Genomic DNA, 22,252 nt, shown 5'->3' on the forward strand with positions numbered 1-22,252 from the left:
TTGTAGAATGCATCACATTTGCCATTTTTTGCCAAATTTTCTTGAGGGAAGTAAAACCCCCAACCCCATTATAGTGGTCAGGTGAGTTCGCTGTGCACCGTACAGGGGCTATTCCAACAAAATTTGTCAGCATTGCTTTGGTTTCCCAGTCCAGCCCTGACTTATAGCACATTTGAGTACAGTGAGTCCTACTTGTCTCAATCCTTACCATGTGAAACTAGCCTCCCAGAGATATATACTCTTAACATTAATGCTGGGAATAAGGCGTGTACTTGATCTCAAACTTGAGATTAAACCCTTTCTTCCACTTGAATGAAAAAAAGCACATATCCCCTTTATAACAATTCACTCTTCATAGGCAACTCCTGACAATAAAAAGCAAGAACTCCAGCCTGGGTCCAGAAAATGCTCTACGAGGACAAGAAGGGACAGTGGATGGGATCAGAACTGCTACACAGATGACTAGGATTTGGAGTTAATAAGATTACTCCTTCATCTGTCTTCTTCATCTCATTCTTAACCACATCAGAATGTACCAAGACATACCAAATGTAGGGAAAGCATAACAGCACCCAAGTGATGCGAGGAACACACAACTTTAATAATCCAAATCACTGTGAAGCAGAATGCAAGAACCAAGCAGCAAAATGACTGCTATCAATATTTTGTTGATCAAGCAGATAATAAGACACATAACTACGGGGAGGAGCCTACAGAGCCGCCCTCCAAACATATAGCTAAGAAATTCCTCTTTATTCTGCCTTGGATGTTGATTCTACTCATGTACAGCGATCTTGCACATAGATAGGAGCAATCTCTCCTAAAGACACATAGGCTTGAAAGATAGCCAGGCACACCTAATGACTTAGTTTACCTGTAGCACTATTTTCCTTTAATTAATTGAGGATCCAAAAGAGTCAAATGGGGATTCAGAACAGTGAAATTCTGTAGTTCTGTCTAAACAGATGAGCCCCGCAAACATTCTGGAAAAGGGGAAACCTTAAGTAGACTTAGGATCAAATACTAGAAAGGCAAACTATAGAGAAACATGGAACTGGGAAGGGACTTTAGGGGTAAAGTAAGGGCCACAGCATAACTCCACATAATCAGGAAAAAACACAGAGGTAGGGAGAAGTAATAACCAAGGAATCCAACTCAACCAATCTTCAGGCTGAGGCGATAGCCATTAAAAAGTCCAGTTCAGCTGACAACCAAGAAAATGGATTAGACTCAATCAGTTTTGAAAGGAGAACACTCAAATCCATATAGGGCAGAAGGGAGATCGCAGCAAAAAGAAAGGAGGAGGAATATCAGGTTTTAGGAGCTTTTAAGAATGTAGCTGCCAAGGGGATAACAATTGGCAACAAACCTAAGGATTCACATAAGCTGCAAATGCCAGCCCACTGAGCTACCCAAAGTAGGGGGAGCTCATCCTTTAAAAACCCATCCCTAACAAAATCTAGAATGGAAAAAATGGTGGCATGACCAAAGAAGAAAGCTGTCCCCAAATCTCACAATCTCTCCAGTGTTTCACGCAGCCAGCTACAATGGAAGGTTGAAAGGATTCCGGAATAGACATTGGTAGCTCTGTAAAGTACAGCTCAAGTCCAAATACAACCCCTTTATTCTCCAAATCATGAGGCAAAGATGGAGGAGAGTCTGTTGCTAGAAGGAAGAGACTGGAGAAAATAATGCACAAATGGGGGGTAGAACAGAGTCCACCAACAATTACAGCATGCCAGAAGAGAATGCGCTGCAAGGTCAAAAGGAAGCCACAAGAAGCACATTAACTTTCTCCCCTTGTCTTCTCCTGCACCCTTTGGGAAGAGGAAAATGGGAGAAAGGCGTGAAGGAGTTCCTGTGCCAGGACAAGAAGAGGGCATACAGCCCCCATGCTTCTGAACATCAGTTCTCAGCGCAGAAGCTAGGAAGCAGAGCATTGCTCTTGGAAGATTTAACATAGGCTGTCACAGTGAGAAATCAGGAGCTGAAACACTTCTAAATTAAAATAAGAGCCTGTTTTGACTGAAACTCAGAGAAATTCCATTGTGACATGGAATACTGAGAGAAGTTCCAGGCAGTGACCGCTGGGATTTTGGTGAGGAGCTGGCATTTGCAGCATTGTTGTGTTTTAGTTACAAACAAAGAAGTTGTTCCCTCAACTACAGTGCTCTCCCTCTTCTTTTCATTGTAGACGAGTGGGTGTCTAGCCATGCATACCACAGTGACCGCCAGCCTCTCCATCATGTTTGCATGACTTGTTCCTCCACTGTGCCTTCGCCTGCTTAACCAGCTTTGTGGTCCTTTGGGTTAGCGATGGGAGCTGAATTGAAGTGTCAACTGTGGGAATACATAGGGGGACCCGCTCTTACTTTTTGGTTAGCCTCAAGTTGAAGATTCGGCTGCTGACGCAGTGTGCTGTGTCATATCAATGCAATATTTGTATTGATACTAATTGCTGCTGCCATTTTTGAAGCAGGCACTTCCCATCCAGTCAGTGCGATGCGTCATATCTGGCAATCATTTTGAGGACAGACAGCTTTTGTGACATTTGCTGTCAAAGTATATACTGTAATTTTGCGAGCAGGCGTTTCCATCCTAGCCTCAATGTGTCTACATGTGCCTAGTACAAACTGGGCAATTGTATTGGACAGTGACCTAGTTATTTAACACAAACATTTGGGAGCCTATATTGCTAAGCTATGGATGGTATATCTCCTCCTCTACCTCTTTTTATCAACTCCAGGCAAAACTCATCTGGAATGGTCACAATGGAAAGAGGCCTTTGAGGTCTACCTTGATGCAATTAACGGCTACATCTTTACAAATAAAAAGTAAAAAGCCCTACTGGTTCATGATTCAGGCCCTGAGGGCAGGGCATTATAAAAATGTTTACCCTTGGTTGAAGTAAGGACAGGCAGTCAACAGGAGGAGGAGGTTAGAGAGCCTACATATGTTGTTAATGAGTATGAGGCCCTATTTTAGACTCTGAATAAGTGTTTCTCCTCATACGGAAATGGGGCACTGGAGCACGAGAATCTTTTTACAGAGGTTTCAACTCCAAAATGAATTAGTAGTGATTAAGTTTGAGTCTTAAAGGCCTTGGCCATTACATGAAACTATGGTGACATGCACGATGAGATCATCTGTGACCAATTAATAGAAAAAACGTCCTATAGCAAAATTCACGAACAACTACTTTCTCCTGACAGTCAAGATTCTGACACAGCTGTGGGCAATGTTAGAGCCATAGAGAACTCAAAGGCTTGTTTCCATTAGTTATCAATTTTTCAGTGCTTCTGATTCTGTACAGTGCAGTGCTGTAACAATTCGTCAATGAAAGGATACAGTGAAAGATGTAAATAATATTTCTGAGACTAAAATTCATTTGAACTGTGGTGACCAGCATGACGATGCTAGGAAGAAAAACATATGTGTGGCAGCGAAAATCACGCGACTTCAGTGAAAAACTGTTCAGCCGCATCCCAAGTGTGTTTTAAATGTAACAGAAAGGGTCACTTTGCAAGAGTACTTTGCATGTCACAAAAATATACGTTGTGCATGTTGGATGAATGTGGTAGTGATGAAGATGACAATGATGTAGTGCTCAGTCTAACAAACGTTGGTATGCGATATGAAGATGATATCAAAAATGATTATGAGACTTGTAAACCTCAAGCAAATGCTTTAGGTCATATTAAGAGGAAACCCCCCGGTTGCAACACCAGTCACAATGGCACAAATGTCCTGGTCAGGGCAGATTCTGGGTCACCATTCACTGCAACAGGGCTAGAGATGTTTGAAACATGTCAGCCTATGACCTTACAACATTCTAATGTAAACATTTTAGCATATGTTGGGACAAAGGCTGAGGATGAATTTGAGACGCTACTTAAATTTGAGAATAAAACTACAGTACCCGTTGTTTTGTAGCCAAATATGAATCTCATTTATTGGGTTGGGATAATCAGGGTGAGTTGGACATTATTCTACATTCCAATCATCCTGATTGAGTCACATCCAAGTTCCGGTTATGTGATGCAAACTTGGAAGGGTGCATCAGCCTATGCTTAGTTAGTTGATTCGGAGGTTTCCTGAGGTATCTAAACCTAAATTAGATAAGCTGACTGGGTTACAACACAAGATTGTACTCAAAGACGGTGCTGTACATGTGGTCCACAAAGTTTGCAGAATACCTCTATGTCTAAGAAACGAGATACAAAAATAATTAGGCCACTTATGTGAACTTGATATTACAGAATCCATTGAAGGGTCAAAGTAGTTAGCACCCATAATGCTTGCTTGAAAAAGTGATAAATCTCTAAGGAAGTTTGTGATTTTATGCAATGTCCCTTTCCTACCTAATATACATAAGATGTTGTGCACTCTAAAGGGCGGGGTCATCTTTACCACTCATCATGTCAGTGACATACCATCATATAGTCTTAACTGATGATTACAAATATCTTACTTCACTTGTTACATCACTGGGAGCATTTTGTTACAAACAAATGCATTCTGGCCTTGCATCAGCATCTTCAGTTTTTCAAAGACTCATGAGAATAATGTTCCAGAGTTTGGATAGGTATTATATATTCAAGATGACATTTTGGTGTTTTGGAAAAATGTGGTCAAGCATAATGAGAGACTGAACAAAGTGCTGACCGTATTGAAAAAGGGAGGACTCGCATTACGTTTCAACAAATGCAAATTTGAGGTGGATGGTGTCAATTAACTGGGACATTAAGTAAGTGTCCAGGACGTGGTACCAACAATTAACACTTTGGTAGATATTGTGAAGGCTCCCTCTTTAAGGATTAATGAACAGTTGTAATCTAACTTAGGTCTCATTGAATACTATTCAATGTTTGTATCTCCTTTTGCCAACAAGACAGCAGCACTTACGAATTTTCTAAAAAAGGGATGAGCATTTGTGAGGAGTGAGACCTGCCAGCGAGCTGTAGAAAGAATTAAATCCTACATCGTTGGTGCCATACCACTGAAGCCATTCAACCCAGGTGATACCAGTATTCTAGTCGCTAATGCCAGCAATAGTGGCCTAGGGATGGTATTGTTGAAGAAGAGGAGTAACACAATGGAAACAATGATTTTGTTTGATTCTAGAACATTAACAGATTATGAATTGACTTATTTTCATGATTGAAAAAGAGGCTATGGCTTTGTGGTGGGATATTAAACACTTCAGAACATTTGTGTGGGGGGTATTCCAATTGTATTACACACAAACCACACACCACTTGTAGATTTGTTCAGAAAAAAAGATGGGGGAAAAGCTACTTCCAGGGTAGCTAAGTGTTAGTGTTGCTTACAAGAGTATCATTTTCGAGTAGAACATGTGCCGGGCAGGAGAAATTTAGAGGCAGATTATTTATCCAGAATGCCACTTGCTGACAGTGGGGATGAGATCACAGCAGAAGAAAGTTTGGTATGTAAGGCAAGCCAACTGTTAGGGGTGATGACGGTGCCATTACAGACAAATATAGGGAGATGATCTTGAAGAGGACATCATTTTGTCTCAAAATAAAATCTGGGTGGAGAGTAAGTGAGCCTAGGGTGAAAAATGTGCCTCCAGATTTTGTTGACATGTGTATAAGGGCTGATGTGTAAAATTGAAAATGTAGCTGTACCAATGAGTTTGCAAAACAGGGTTCTCGATTTGGCCAATGAGGGACACTTAGGCATTCAAGCAATGAAATGCAGTGTCCGATAAGACTTTGTTGGCCTGGTGTGATAAGTTGATGGAATGTTTCATACTTGACTGTGAAAGTTACAGCATAAGTGACATGTCTCAAGTTACCAAACCATCTCCTCTGGTTTCAGTGGAAATTGACTTGACATCATGGTCCAAGTTGGCTTTGGATATTTCTGGGCCTATTGGTATCAAAGAAGAGGTCCCCGAGTATTCATTATTATTGTTAGACAACATGTCAAAATGGCCGGAAGTGTTTTTTGTGAATAATATTTAAACACACACTGTAGTCGAATTTTTGGAGAGGGTTTTTTGGAGGGAAGGTTATCCCAGCTAGATCGTTACAGAAAATGCCACGCAATTCATTTTTAAAAAGATGGAAATATTTTTCAGGGAGTGTGGTATCATTCACACTGTACCTTGTTGCATCATCCTAGGAGTATTGGTCTGGTTGAAAGGTTAAACTGATCATTTAAGGACCTGTTACAATTGGCCTTAATCAACAAATTGGGTTGAAAATGTTCAGTGGAAAAAATTGTTTGGACTACATTTATGGCACCTAGTGTATCTACGGGAGCTGCTCATTTTATTTTGTTAAGTGGGCAGGCATGTTTCTGGATCCAATTTGATTAGAGATTGGATGGATCTTAAAACTGTTGATGCATCAAGGTTGAGCAAAATTGTGGTTGTCAAGGCAATAGCTAGGTATCTTCCTTTAAAGGGTTGTATGAGGAAGATGTGTGTGACAGATGGAAGTCAGTTGAGGATAAAGAAACCAGGTCACATCATGAAGGGTATGTCAAAATACTGTCCTCCCATATGGTTGGTCCAAGTGATGTGTAACACTGTACGCACATGTGATGAATCTTTTTGGAATAAGGCCAAGTGGTGGTGATTCCTAATGATAAAGAGCTGGTGTGTAACTGTATGGATACTGTGAGGAGAAAGAAGAGAGTGGGACTTCTTGTCCTACTCAATACTTATTATTTAGGTTTTAACCAGATCGATTTAAGGATTATATCACTACATGAGCTTCCAGTTTTAGCTAATTATGCTTGTATGTTTTAAGTTACTGTATCATTTTTAGAATCCTGATGCCACTGACTATCGTGAACTAATTGTACCACTGAGCATCCTGTACTAGCTAATTCTTTATTCATGTTTTAGGTTATTAACCGTCAATTTATTGCTGTTTTATCTCATTATGTAATATAAATGTTATTTCTTTATACTTTTCTTGAAAAGAAGCGAAGTACCATTGGGTGCCCTTTATAGATATTTTTTTCTTTATGCTTTAGGTTAATTATTCATCTTTTTACTGTTGTTTATTACATTATCTAATGTAGATGTTAATTTACTTGCAATAGTTTGTCAGAAATTAAAATATCAAAGTGGTGGGATATGTTGTGCCTAGAACTCCTAGTAATTCCATTATGACATGGAATGCCGGGAGGAGTACCAGGTGATAACTGTTGGGGGAGCTGGTGGTCACTGCTTCGTTGTGTCTTACCTCCAAAAAAAGAAGAGGTTTCTGCAGCTACAGTGCTCTCCCTCTTCTTTTCAGAGACTGTGGCTGGGAACGAGTTCCAGCACCTGCCCACAAAAGTGTAGGAAGCTGAGAGACAACCAGTGGCGTTCCCTTAGAGATTGGCATACATCTTGACCACCTAGTTGTTAATATGGACCATATTAGCTTTCTCCAGAAGAGAAACCCTGAATATGGCAGAGAGCTCCGTGCAAATGGACCAGTGATGGGATTCTGATGGAGCCCAAAGACCCTGTAGTTCCTGACCCACTACAGTCATTCCTCACTGGCTGGCATCTGTGGCTAAGACAAACTGAACTGGAGCAGCTAGAAGAACACTTGTGGCTGGTGTTTGCAAAATAACCACCACTTTAGGTTCTGGGCTCCTGATCCTCTAGAATTCACTGGGCAAAAAGAAGAACCAGTTGTATGAGGTGATGTTGTGCATAAGAAACCACAGTCGTTGTGGCTGCAACGAGACCTTACCAAAACTGGGCTGATGTGAAAGGGTAGTTTAACTGAACATTCAAATTAGACTGAAGATAATGTCTGCTTGCTTCTGGAAGAAACATGGACCCAAGACCTTTGCTCAATAAAAAGTCTTTCCTAAGAAGGATGTAAGTGAGACTCTCACAGACAAAAGCAGAGCTTTAGGGTGTCGGCCTCTGCCGTGGACAAAGAAGGAGCAGAAATTAGCCAACCATCAAGGGAAAACCTGAAAACCTTCCAACTACCTATAGGCCATCAACAAAACTAATAACTTGGTAAAAATTCATGAAGTCAATAAGAGGCCGAAAGGAAGTACCTTAAACTGGTAGTGATTACTTCTTACAATAAACGGTAGGTAGTACTTACTTTCTGGGCTTTTGGGGATATGAAAATATGTATCTTGGAGGTTAGGGTCATAACTAAGTCTCCTACAAACATATGAGGAATCATCGTATAGATAGTAAAAAAAAAAAAATGTAAATGTGGCAAAGAAAGTGATTTACTCCTTTCAAATTCATGATTGGATGATAATCCCAGCCCGGCTTCAGGACAATGAAGAGAATGTAATAAAGTCCTTCATGTCTCTACGGAGGAGGCAAAGCGAACCCAGTGAGAAAGTAGCCTCTGTCTAGCATGGTTACCCCCATTTTGGGCCTGTTTGTCAGTGTGTTTGAACTGTGTCACTGGGAACCTGCTAGCCAGGACCCCAGTCTCATAGTTTGTGGCCTACTTGTCAGTCTGTTTCACTGTTTTTGTCAATATGCTTAACTGTGTCACTGGAGTTTTGCTAACCAGAACTCCAGTGCTTATGCTCTCTCTGGTTCCAAATTTGTACTTGCATACTGGTAACCCAGTATTTCACCTCAAATTGGCATACTGGACCCCCCTTATAAGTCCCTAGTATATGGATACATAGGTACCCAGAGCATTGGGTTTCAAGGGAATCCTTATGGGCTGCAGCATTTCTTTTGCCACCCAGAAGGAGACCATACAAAGACTTCTTCAGGACTGCCATTGAGGCCTGTGTGAAATAGTGCATGCACTATTTCACAGCCATTTTCACTGCACCAGGTCACTTATAAGTCACCTATATATCAGGTTGTCCAACCCTGAAGGCTGGGTGCAAAGCACCTGTGTGTGAGGGCACCCCTGCACTAGCAGAGGTGCCCCCACTTTGTCCAGGCCCATTTTCCCGGACTTCGTGAGTGCGGGGATACCACTTTAAGTGTGTACTGTACATAGGTCAATAGCTATGCACAGCTTCACAATGGTAACTCCGAATACGGCCAAGTAAGGTGTCTACCAACTGGGAATTGTACCCCAATACTGATTCCAGTATTGGTTGCACAATCCCATGCACTCTAGGGGCTCCACAGTGGACCTACAGTACTGCCATACCAGCCTTCTGAGGTTTTCACTGCAGTCCCAGCTGAGGCCACCTCACAGACAGGCTTCTGCCCTCCTGGGTCTTGAGCAGCTCAATCCCAGGAAGGCAGAACAATGCATTTCCTGTAGGAGAGGGGTGTTCCACCTTCTCCCTTTGGAAAGAGGTGTTACAGGCATGGGGGGGTATCCACCCAGAGCCTCTGGAAATGGTTTGAAGGGCACAGACGGTGCTCTCCTTGCATAATCCAGTCTACACCGTTTCAGGGACCCACAGTCCCCGCTCTGGAGGGAAACTGGAAAAAGGAAAGGGGAGTGACCACTCCCCTGTCCATCACCACCCCAGGGGTGGTGCCCAGAGCTCCTCCAGAGTGTCCCTGGGTTTTGCCATCTTGGATTCCAAGTTGGTGGGGCACTCTGGGAGCATCTGAGTGGCCAGTGCCAGCAGGTGACGTCAGAGACCCCTCCTGATAGGCGCATACCTGGTAAGGTGACCAATCCCCCTCTGAGGGCTATTTAGGGTCTCTCCTCTGGGTGTTTCTTCAGATTCGGATTGCAAGACTCCGGCAGGAATCCTCTGTATCCTTTACTTCATCTTCTACCGACGGATCAACCGCTGACTGCTCCAGGAACACCACAAAACTGCAACAAAGAAGCTAAGACAACTTCTGCAACACTGTAGCTCCAGCTCCTGCCAGCAACTGCAACAGTTTCCAGGTCGTTCATCCTCTAAGGACTGCCTGTCTTCAGCCTGCACCAGAAGAACCCAAGGAATTTCCTGTGGAGAGACAAAGTCAATTCCCTGCTTCAAGCAGGCACCTCTCTGCAGCAACGGTGGCATGGGTCCCCTCTCCAGACGACAGATATGGATCCAGTGACACGGGTGGTGGACTAAAGTGACTCCAACATTCCCAACGTGCAGAGGTCCAATTTAGAGTTTGTTGGAGGTAAGAGCTTGCCTCCCCTCACAAGACAGTACCTCTGTGCACCGCATGACTTGCAGTTATCAAGACTTGTGTGCGACCTTCCATGAAGTTCTTCGTGCATAGCACAGCTTAGGCCCCCAGCACTCCATCCTGCGACCCACAGCTTCCTGAGTGGATCTCCCGCGGGGTGGGAATCATTTGTGTCATGCTACGTGAGCCTCCATCTGCACCTCCTTTGTCCCTGTGCTGTGGGACTCCTGTGCATGCTGCCTGGTCTTCTGAGGGCTCTCTGAGTTGCTGAGAGACCCCCCTGTCTCCCCTTCCTGGGTAGAGGCCACCAGGTCCCTCCTGGTCTCCGGCAGCACCATTTTCCGCTAACCGCAAGCTTTCTGTGTGCCAAGGCTTGTTGGGGAAATCCAGGGACACAAACCAGACTGCATTCATCCACACGGTGGAGACATCTTCTGCACCACCCAGGAATCCGCATCTGTCTTCTCTGGTGCAATACTGGCTTTGTCTTCTCACCCATGGTTCTTCTTTTGCACCTTCATCCGGGTTAGCAGGGGCTCCTATTCTCCATGGACTCTTTAGTGCTTCTTGGACTTAGTCCCCTTCTTCCACAGGTCTTCATGTCCAGGAATCCATTGATGGTGTCTTGCAGTCTCTTCTGGTTCTTGCATTATCTTCTATCACGACTTCTAGTGTGTTTTAGAAAACTTGCTGTGTTTTACTCCTGCTTTCCTGGGCTCGGGGTGGGGTACGTTACTTACCTTTGGTGTTTTCTTCCACTCCCAGCGCCCCTCTACACACTACACTTGCCGAGGTGGGAAACCGACTTTCGCATTCCATTATTTTAGTATATGGTTTGTATTCCCCCTAGGCCCATTGCAACCTATTGTGATTTTCACTATTTGCACTGTTTTCCTACTGTGTACTTACCTGTTTCTGGTTACTAGTGTATATATTGTGTAATTTACTTACCTCCTAAGGGAGTATAGTCTTCAAAGTATTTTTGGCATTGTGTGACTTAAATAAAGTACCTTTATTTTTGAAATACCGAGTATTGTCTTTCATGTGTGTAAGTACTGTGTGACTACAGTGGTATTGCAAGAGCTTTGCATGTCTCCTAGTTCAGCCTTGGCTGCTCAGCCTACAGCTACCTCTAGACAGCCTGGCTTCTAGACACTGACTAAATTTCACTAATAAGGGATAACTGGGCCTGGTATAAGGTGTAGGTTCCTTTGGTACCCACTACAAACCAGGCCAGCCTCCTACAAACACCATCTCTCTGGACAGGAGAGACTCAATCCTTTGCAGGGGAAGCTAATGAGGAATCTCTGACATTGACAAGAAGGCAAGTGAAACAAATGTTCAGCATGTGGGATTTGAACGTTGACAGAATGACAATTGCAGGTGATGAACAGGTCCCAGTTCTCACAAATCAGGCACAGCTAGGTTGAGTAGAACCTTTTCAGAAGTCCTCCTCACTGTCCCATCCCTTGCAAATTAAGAGGTTGCTGGATGGTTGCTCTTGTAGCTGGGACAAGATTTGTATTCCTCTTCCCTCTAAGTGCATGCCTTCAACTTAAAACTGTGGCCTGGCAACAAACACCGGCATCTTGTGAGACGCTGTCCTGACTAAGCCAGGCATGTGGTTCTATCAAAATCTCCCATTGGTGCTCAGAGAACAAAGAGGCGAGCAGGGAATGCACACTCAAGCAGAGCACCCTGGTGTTCAGAGGTCAATGACAACACCCACCCAGCCCAGCACAAGCACCTGAAAAGAGCAGACCACACAACCTCTGGTGCATCATAACCTACTGACAGCTAGGCACAGTGGTACACATTAGTACCAGTAAGTGCAAGTAATGAAAATAGCAAAACACAAACTGATTTCATATACTTTATGCAAGGGTATTGACTCCATTGAGTAGGCAGAAGGAAAAACACAGGATTAACGGAGGTGGTCTAGGATACTGATTGTGAAACTTGTGAGTATTCTAAAGTTACTCTAAATCTACATTTTATGTTGTGTGTATTTGTAAGGGGCGCTACCACCTGTGAGGATATCCTGGCATTGAGCAGGAGTATATGCCTACCTCTGCCTATGGTATTTTAAACACACAAAAAATCCATTCAACTCACCATCATTACAATAGTGATCAAATCAGATATTATAACGTGTTAAACACATAATTGGTTGTTCAGTACAAGAGATGTTTTGCAATACTGTTATAACATTTTCAATACTAGAAAAACATACATAGACTACACAGATTATAAGATTACCTTCAAAATGAGTGGTTGCCTAGAAGACATACAAATAAGCCACGATGACACGAGTTGATGGTGATCCACATCCACTAGATTTAGGTAAATGTATCTACTGCCTGATTTGTGTGGCCGAACACTAATGTGAAGATCTTGCAATCCATTGGGAGGGAGGATAAAAGCACTTTCTGGATCAACCTGAAAAGAAAAGATTATTTATATTCTTCTTGTCAAGCTGGCTCTTGCTAGTCATAACACTGTAATACATCACAGGATGCCAGAAGACTTTGACGAGCACAATTCTATTGCAAAACTAGATGACTCATGCCACATCTTAGAAAACCAAGGAGAAACATACCAAAACAGGTAACAAGTGGTGGAGGTGACTGGGGGCGGAAGGGGGACGGGGTTTGGAGGGGAAGAATTATTATAGTGATCCGCAGAGAAGTTTTGTCATGACTTCAACAAGTAAGAGGTTCACAAAATTGCTCAAAAGGCATTTTTTTTGGTTTTCAGATTCTGTATAAAATATTTACTACTAAGACTTGAGGTCAGAAGGAAGAGAAGTAACGGGGCTTTTAGCTGCCGCCAAAAAGAGAGGGATAGTAATCTCTGAAAAAAACGTATGCTCTGATTCATATTTTGGTGGACAGGGTGCTCAGTCACAAACGTGACACTGTATCCTATCCGCCCGCCCTATTACGATTTGGGTGGATTGTTGGTAGTGACCCTGCTGGCTCCTGGCTGGTAAGAAGGAGCCTAACCGAGTGCTGTCCATCAGGGCAGGGACATCACATTGTCTGCCCTATTTAAGGCTGTAGGTCTTAGGTCCTTTTTTAGTGTCCGTTACCACAGGGGAAAAAACCTGGCAGTGATGAACAGAAAAATTCTAATAATAAGCCTCATACCCGGGGTATAAACTACCTGGGTGGGGGAGCCATTTGTTTATTTATTTTCAAAAACAAACTCCCCTTTTGGCTTTTGTTTCTGAGAACAAAAAAGTTTGGTGGATGGACGTAAAAATTAATGCTGGGCATCCACCAACCTTTTGGTACCTTCAGAGGAACTGCTGTCACTGCAGATCATCTCAAGGTACTAAAATCACTACGAGCCAACCATGATGTTTAAATATGGCAGTGATCTGTCCATCAGGGTGGAAGACGCAATGGTTTCCACCACTCTGACACACACAGAAAAGGCTGTCATACAATAAATCAGGCCCTTGTCATTATATTGTTGATTGGTTTACAGATTTCGGCCCAAAAGATTAAAATATGTATAAAACAGAGTTTTGCATCCTAAAACACTCATACTGGCATGCTGCCATCCTTTACTGCATAAACACAGCCTCTTACCCACATTCTGGCCATCCACTCATCCCCAAACACTCCTGTGAGGTACGGGGTTTGAGATATGGACTCAAAAGCATTAGCAAGAAGAGAAAAACACGAATGGAGCTATTACTCAAACATGGAATATAGATGTTAGATACTCTTTGTGGAATCATCTATAAGACAACGATCAATAGGTGAAATGCCTCTGGTTGGGATTGAAGCGCTCGGTTACAAAATGTGACAAGCTCAATTAGGTTTTATATTACTATGCAGGAAAGTGCTACTCGATTCCCCCGCATCTCGATAACCCAATAGTCCCACTGACTAAAGTTTACTTCTCACCCTTGTGGGCTATCTGCCAGGCGGTGGAGGAGGAATGGCAGGAGTATATAAAGCTCATCCAAGCACAACCGAGCTGAACAGAGCGAAGAGCTGTAGAGGAGTATGGGGTTCCTTGCAAGCCACCATCCTTTTGCCTGGCGACAATCACAAGAAGCCTCAAATACAGGCCTGTCTTATTAACATTCATTAGGGAGTTTGTTCTGCGACTCCCCTGAATACATGGCGACCTATTGGCATATAGGTCACATCGCAAAATGAGAGACAAGATGGAAATAGTCGGTGCTCAATTTGTGACCACTAGATGCAAACTTTCTCTTTGTATATCTGGCCATTTACACGTAAGGAATTATTAATTTTGTGCTTGGAAGTACTATCTTTCACGTGACAGGAAAATGGCAGTTACAGACCAATGAATTAAAGTGAAATGAAAAAAGGACTGACAGAAGATGGAGAAACGTAAGGTCTCATGTGGAGACTTTTGACTTTGCTATCAGATATGCCACTGTCATAGCTGCTGGTTGTGACTAACTTTATGCTTCTCATTCTCTGTGTTTAAAACTCCTATTGTTTAAAATCTCTGATTTTGTATTTTGTGTTTAAATGTTGGACTAAACATTTCCTAGCATGAAAGAACAGCCGACCAAAAGTTAATAATATGAACTGTACCGCCTGACACTGTTTCAATCAGATGTACCATGGAAGAGGTGTGTTCTTTTTGACCCCTTGGTTATGATCCATGAGTAACAGTACAGATGTTCGACTTCTATTTCGCTGTTTGTATTATGGTTTCAAAAGTAAAATAAGAAAAATAAACACAATCAAAAATTAAATATTTACAATACACTTGGTCACAATGTGCTCTACAAGGACGAATCAAAATTACATTAAACATTAGCCCTTTCAATAAATAAACAAAAGAATAGAAGTCTCATTCAACTACCAGTAACAGAGTATATTCTGGAACTGAAAATCTCATAAATTCCAAAGACTGTACGAGTACCAAATCAACAAGCACTTTTCAATGCCATTGATCTTGGGTGTGACAGTTCAACGACCAAATAAATGTAAGTGTTAAAGGCTCAAATTACACTTTTAAGCTCTTTAAACATTATCTTAGGGAAGTTTACTCTCTATTAGGAAGAATGTAGCAAAATAGCCCATGTACAATAAAATTTAAACATGAAATTGCTGATGGCAATATGCAACAATGCGTTACTTATATAGAGTCCAGTGCAAAGGGCGCCACAAATGGGGATGGCTTGGCCAAATTAGAGAACAACATACAACTCACGGCGTAGAAAATGGAGGACAGATAAGCCAACTGGACCACCAATTCAGGTGTGATTCATCCCTGACTAGAAGAGATACACATGAATGCCATACTATTTGCCATTAACTTGTAAAAAATACAGAGATCCTCCTCTTAGGTTTCCCCATCATGCCAAGAACACATTTGCTGTTGAACTGAACTACAATGTCTTTGTCCTTCATGTGCTGAAGGCATAGGCCTGCAATTTAGGGATATTTTCTGAGCAAAAGGTAGCATTCACCACATCTTTTTGAGGTCCCTATATTTGTCACCGCATGGTTTCTACAATACCAAGTGTACAGGGCAGTCGGCAAAACACCGAGTTTTAAAAAGCCAGTATAACATCTATTCCGTTGCAAAGGTAGAATAAGGCAGCCTGCCTTACGCCTTGACTCAGACCGTAAGCGCATATTATGCCCGCAAAGTGAGAATTCCACTAGCTTGTGGTTAGACTCAGACTGAGCTTAACATACTGTGCCAAGTGAACAGGGCATGTGGATGCACTGGCAAAGACTAACTGCATCAATCTCTCCCCGCGTACATAGGCAGTAACAATTTAAGAAGAGCTCTGCATGCCTTCTGATTCCAATGTATTTCAAGAGGAAGCCGGGAGGTGGCATGAAGGTAACACTGGGCAAGAGCTCTATGAGGCTCTTCTAAGGATATAATGCTAAAGGATGATCACTTTACAGCCCTTCAGAAAATGAAAACCGTGCAGCCTTAGAGAGCATGTGAAGTAACCACAGCCTAATATTCCAGCTTCACACACATCTCCTCCCCATTGCATCTGCTGTGTCTTCTTGCATTTGGAAGCACATTTCAGGACGTAGGTGGGGTTTTGGAGTTTGAACAAAAGGTCTACTACTAATTAGTCAACTAGCATTAACAAACATACTTCTACCACCAATAATAACAATAATAGTGGTAATGATGCTGAAGGGTGAGTCACTTTACACTTCCACCACTTTCCACAATGTCGGACGAGCCAAAAGGTAGACTCAAGTGTCACAAAAATGTTCCTATGATTGGCACATATGTTGAACAAAGATTTGTTTCAATATGTGTAACGGGGACAAACCACAGGACCAAATTATATGGCAAAGGAATAAATTCACCATACCAGTACATAATCATAGAATAGAGCTACTGGTGCACACATCTTATTTAAACACACTTGAGTATGTTAAAGAATGAAAAGCTGACGTTCAAAACTCTGCATTAACCTGCTGAATTGATGTGGTAAGTGGGGGGGAAGTCCTGCCTCCCTGCTTCCACGGCTCCACTGACACTGTGAAGCGTGGGAAGAAGGAGAGGAAAAAGATCGCTGTGTGCCTTGGCACACAACCTCTGCCTTACTCTTTCCACACTAATCAAAATATCTCGGAGAGTCAGAAGAGAGGGAGAGTTAAGGGTTATAGATTGAGGCACTGCAATGTTGACAACAGCTGGCTTATACCAATGTTTACAGCTCACTGCTGCTCCATTGACTTCAAATGGAGCTTCCAGCATTCCAGGGTCCTACAATTATTTGCACTTTCTATGGGACGCTGAGATTGGCTAATACAAAGAATATGCGGGTACTAACTACCCTCCATCTAATTCAGTGGTACAGATATGAAGCAGAGCAAGAGAGAGCATGTTTACTTGCCTATGTTACTTAAGCCCAGGACGAGTTCTGATAGCCTTCTTGCCATTTGATATTAATTATTAGCAACTCTTAATTGCCCTTCCATGATTATGCACTTTTGGCTGATGTCCATACCTGTGGGGCGGCCAAATAACTGTGGCCAGCACCATCTGCAGAATACTTAAACATGCGCAGAGGGCAATAACACTTAAATATTGTATTAACGCACACTTTATTACACGTGCCAAGTAATGAGATTTTAAAAGGACATGTTAAAAATTGTATACTTTCTTAATTTCACAAGACTTGTAAACGCAAGAATAAATAACTTCTAACATAATAAATGGAATGCATTTGCTACACATTTTCAGTGGCTTTTAATGTAAAGTTAGTAATATAAACACGCTTTATCAAACTATATTTTCTGTAAGGTGTTCTCGAGTTACTTAAACGTCTACATTAACGATTTAGAGTTCTTAATTAAAATATCCACTACATGCTAGCTGGGGATAGGTATGCACTACATATTAATCTTTCTGGCATGGGTGTTTTAGTTAAAGCACTAAACAGCTCCAAATTGAAGGCAGCAGTTACCTAATGGTGTAATAAGCTTCTCTCCTGAAGTGTAATTGCCAATTTACAAAAAATAACCCATGAATGCAATCAAGCTCTACTAATGCAATTAGATCGATGTATTTCAGACTTTAATTAAATATGTGATGCACACTGTATGTATAATTCGGCCACAGGTTATTCGACAGAAATATAGTTTAATCATTAGACCATAAAAACTGTAAAAAACTGTAAACTTCGTACTTGTATAGCGCACTACTCACCGTTAGGGTCTCAAGGCGCTGTACGCATACCGCTGTGGAACCCCTCCTGGCTTTTCCCTGTGAGGTGCCCACTCCTGGCGGGAATTGAACCCTGGTCCCGGGCCAGATTTCTGCATCAGGGTCTGCCGCTCTAACCATTGAGCCACACTTCCCCACTGTGACCATGGTGTTAGCATTCTGGTATTTTGTGACTTCTTATCCTCAAAGAGTCTGTGTAATTGAACACCATCTTTCTTTTCTGTGCCCAAATTTAGTGAGTTGAAAGCAGGAACATATTTTTAGGTCTTGCCTACTGATAGTTTAGCTGTTTGTTGTCAAAATACCTATTGTGGACAATACGTACACTTAAAGTGGACTTTGGACCAGTCCACTGCTTATCATTTGATGGCTTTTTTGTCAATCTCATTTGCTTGCTTCTCATTCAATGGTGTTCTGTATTCTTATTGTCTCCCCGGGTAGTAGAACTTCTTTAACGATCCTTCTGATTGGTTGACTTGTATTCTTCCACTGCTTATACTGAGAGACATACTCTTTCTTTTGCTTTCAGCATTCTATGGGAGTGCTGCATTTTCTAGGGTTCTCCCACTCTCCCTTACATGCTGTTTTCCCCCTTAACCGGTTCTGTGCCTTGGACGAGATGATCTCGTCCAAGGCTACAGTTCCCCTGTGCCTTGGACGAGATCATCTCGTCCATGGCACAGGGGAACTTGGGGGCGCGCTAGCGCGCCCCCCGTGCACCCCCCTTCCCCCCCCCAAGTCGGGATGGAAGGGGAAGACCTTCCCCTTCCACCCCGACCCCCCCCTGTGACGTCAGCGCGCAAGCGCGCGCTGATTTGTCACAGGGGCCTCCCTAGTCGCGCTGGAAGCTCTGCTTCCAGCGCGATTGAAAAAGAAATGCAAAAGCATTTATTTTTCAATCACTTGGGAGGCCCGGAGGGGCTTCAAAGGGAAGGAAAAGTATTTCCTTCCCTTTGAAGTCCCTCCGAGGGTTACAAAAGCCGGATTGCTTGCAATCCGGCTTTTGAAACCCCACTAGACACCAGGGATTTTGTATTTTTTTTTTTTTAAACTGACAAAAGGGAGCGACCCCTTGGGCAAGGGTCGCTCCCAGGGGGGCATTTTTTTGAGAAGGCCTTTTCTGCCCCCCCTGGGCCTTATTAGGCCTATAAGGCCGATCTGCCCCCAGGGGGGGCAGAAACCTCTAGGCACCAGGGACCATTTATTTTTTATTTTTTTATTTTTTATGTTTCATTTCTTTTTTTTTTGGTGGGGGAGCGACCCCTTAGGCAAGAGTCGCTCCCCTTGGGGGAAAATTATATTTTGGCCATTTCTGCCCCCCTTGGGGGCAGATTGGCCTATTTTGATGAGGCCAATCTGCCCCCAAGGGGGGTAGAAACCACTAGACACCAGGGATATATATTTTTTTTTTCTAGTTATTGACAAAAGGGAGCGACCCCTTGAGCAAGGGTCGCTCCCAGGGGGGGCATATTTTCGGGAAGGCCTTTTCTGCCCCCCCTGGGGGCAGATCGGCCTACTATTAGGCCGATCTGCCCCCAGGGGGGGCAGAAACCTCTAGGCACCAGTTTTTTTTTTTTATTTATTTTTTATGTTTCATTTTTTTTTTTTTTTGGTGGGGAGCGACCCCTTAGGCAAGGGTCGCTTCCCTTGGGGGAAAATTATATTTTGGCCATTTCTGCCCCCCTTGGGGGCAGATTGGCCTATTTTGATGAGGCCAATCTGCCCCCAAGGGGGGTAGAAACCACTAGACACCAGGGAGTTTTTTCTTTGTGTGAATTTCACGCAAAGGGAGTGACCCCTTAGGCAAGGGTCGCTCCCTGGGGGGGAGGGCAATTTATTTTAGGCCATTTCTGCCCCCCCTGGGGGCAGTTCGGCCTATTATTAGGCCGAACTGCCCCCGGGGGGGGGGGCAGAACCCTCTAGGCGCCAGGGCAATTTTTTTTTTGTGTTTTTTTTTTTTGGTTGTTTCTTTTTTTTTTTAGAGATGGGGAGTGACCCATCAGGCAAGGGTCGATCCCCTGGGGGGCAAATTGTATTTAGACCATTTCTGCCCCCCTGGGGGCAGATTGGCCGATTTTAGGTCAATCTGCCCCCAAGGGGGCAGAAACCACTAGGCACCGGGGATTTGTTTTTTGGCGCCAATGTCACGCAGGGGGAGCGACCCCGTAGGCAAGGGGGGGCTTGGGGGGGTCAAATTTATTTTAGGGCATTTCTACCCCCCCCCCCTCCCGGGGCCGGCTGAGCTAGAGGCCAAACTCCACAGGTAGGCACTTTGCAAAAAACACCTCTGTTTTCTGTGAAAAAATATGTTCTGTCCACGTTGTGTTTTGGGCCATTTCCTTTCGTGGGCGCTAGGCCTACCCACAGAAGTGAGGTACCATTTTTATCGAGAGACTTAGGGGAATGCTGGGTGGAAGGAAATTTGTGGCTCCTCTCAGATTCCAGAACTTTCTGCCACAGAAATGTGAGGAACATGTGTTTTTTTAGCCAAATTTGGAGGTTTGCAAAGGATTCTGGGTAACAGAACTTGGTCCGAGCCCCGCAAGTCACCCCATCTTGGATTCCCCTAGGTCTCTAGTTTTCAGAAATGCACAGGTTTGGTAGGTTTCCCTAGGTGCCGGCTGAGCTAGAGGCCAAAATCTACAGGTAGGCACTTCGCAAAAAACACCTCTGTTTTCTTCCAAAATTTTTGATGTGTCCACGTTGCGCTTTGGGGTGTTTCCTGTCGCGGGCGCTAGGCCTACCCACACAAGTGAGGTATCATTTTTATCGGGAGTCTTGGGGGAACGCTGGGTGGAAGGAAATTTGTGGCTCCTCTCAGATTCCAGAACTTTCTGCCACAGAAATGTGAGAAACATGTGTTTTTTTTAGCCAAATTTTGAGGTTTGCAAAGGATTCTGGGTAACAGAACCTGGTCCGAGCCCCGCAAGTCACCCCATCTTGGATTCTCCTAGGTCTCTAGTTTTCAGAAATGCACAGGTTTGGTAGGTTTCCCTAGGTGCCGGCTGTGCTAGAGGCCAAAATCTACAGGTAGGCACTTCGCAAAAAACACCTCTGTTTTCTTCCAAAATTTTGGATGTGTCCACGTTGCGCTTTGGGGTGTTTCCTGTCGCGGGCGCTAGGCCTACCCACGCAAGTGAGGTATCATTTTTATCGGGAGACTTGGGGGAACGCTGAGTGGAAGGAAATTTGTGGCTCCTCTCAGATTCCAGAACTTTCTGCCACAGAAATGTGAGGAAAATGTATTTTTTTAGCCAAATTTTGAGGTTTGCAAAGGATTCTGGGTAACAGAACCTGGTCCGAGCCCCGCAAGTCACCCCTCCTTGGATTCCCCTAGGTCTCTAGTTTTCAGAAATGCACAGGTTTGGTAGGTTTCCCTAGGTGCCGGCTGAGCTAGAGGCCAAAATCTACAGGTAGGCACTGCGCAAAAAACACCTGTGTTTTCTTCCAAAATTTTTGATGTGTCACACGTTGCGCTTTGGGGTGTTTCCTGTCGCCGGCGCTAGGCCTACCCACACAAGTGAGGTATCATTTTTATCGGGAGACTTCGTGGGAACGCCGGGTGGAAGGAAATTTGTGGCTCCTCAGATTCCAGAACTTTCTGCCACAGAAATGTGAGGAACATGTGTTTTTTTAGCCAAATTTTGAGGTTTGCAAAGGATTCTGGGTAACAGAACCTGGTCCGAGCCCCGCAAGTCACCCCTCCTTGGATTCCCCTAGGTCTCTAGTTTTCAGAAATGCACAGGTTTGGTAGGTTTCCCTAGGTGCCGGCTGAGCTAGAGGCCAAAATCTACAGGTAGACACTTCGCAAAAAACACCTCTGCTTTCTTTAAAAAAAATGGGATGTGTCCACGTTGCGTTTTGGGGCGTTTCCTGTCGCGGGCGCTAGGCCAACCCACACAAGTGAGGTATCATTTTTATCGGGAGACTTGGGGGAACATAGATTAGCAAAACAAGTGCTATTGCCCCTTGTCTTTCTCTACATTTTTTCCTTCCAAATATAGGAGAGTGTGTAAAAAAGACATCTATTTGAGAAATTCCCTATAATTCACATGCTAGTATGGTCACCCCGGAATTCAGAGATGTGCAAATAACCACTGCTCCTCAGCATCTTATCTTGTGCCCTTTTTGGAAATGCAAAGGTTTTCTTGATAGCAATTTTTTACTCTTTATATTTCAGCAAATGAATTGCTGTATACCCGGTATAGAATGAAAACGCACTGCAGGGTGCAGCTCATTTATTGGCTCTGGGTTCCTCGGGTTCTTGATGAACCTACAAGCCTTATATATCCCCGCAACCAGAGGAGTCCAGCAGACGTAACAGTATATTGCTTTCCATAATCTGACATTGCAGGGAAAAGTTACAGAGTAAAACGTAGAGAAAAATTGATGTTTTTTTCACCTCAATTTCAATATTTTTCTTTTTCAGCTGTTATTTTCTGTAGGAAACCCTTGTAGGATCTACACAAATGACCCCTTGCT

At 43.4% G+C, this 22,252-nt stretch overlaps 1 protein-coding gene across 1 annotated transcript in view; it reads right to left on the reverse strand.

The window, feature by feature from the left end:
* Positions 1-22,252, reverse strand: part of NPHP4 (nephrocystin 4) — a 952,546-nt gene that overhangs the window by 31,938 nt on the left and 898,356 nt on the right. The window contains exon 28 of the mRNA XM_069239971.1: positions 12,323-12,502. Coding sequence (XP_069096072.1) covers positions 12,323-12,502 — 180 coding nt within the window. The remainder of the gene's footprint in view (positions 1-12,322; positions 12,503-22,252) is intronic.

The sequence above is a fragment of the Pleurodeles waltl genome, chromosome 6, assembly GCF_031143425.1.
Source record: "Pleurodeles waltl isolate 20211129_DDA chromosome 6, aPleWal1.hap1.20221129, whole genome shotgun sequence".
NCBI lineage: Eukaryota > Metazoa > Chordata > Amphibia > Caudata > Salamandridae > Pleurodeles > Pleurodeles waltl.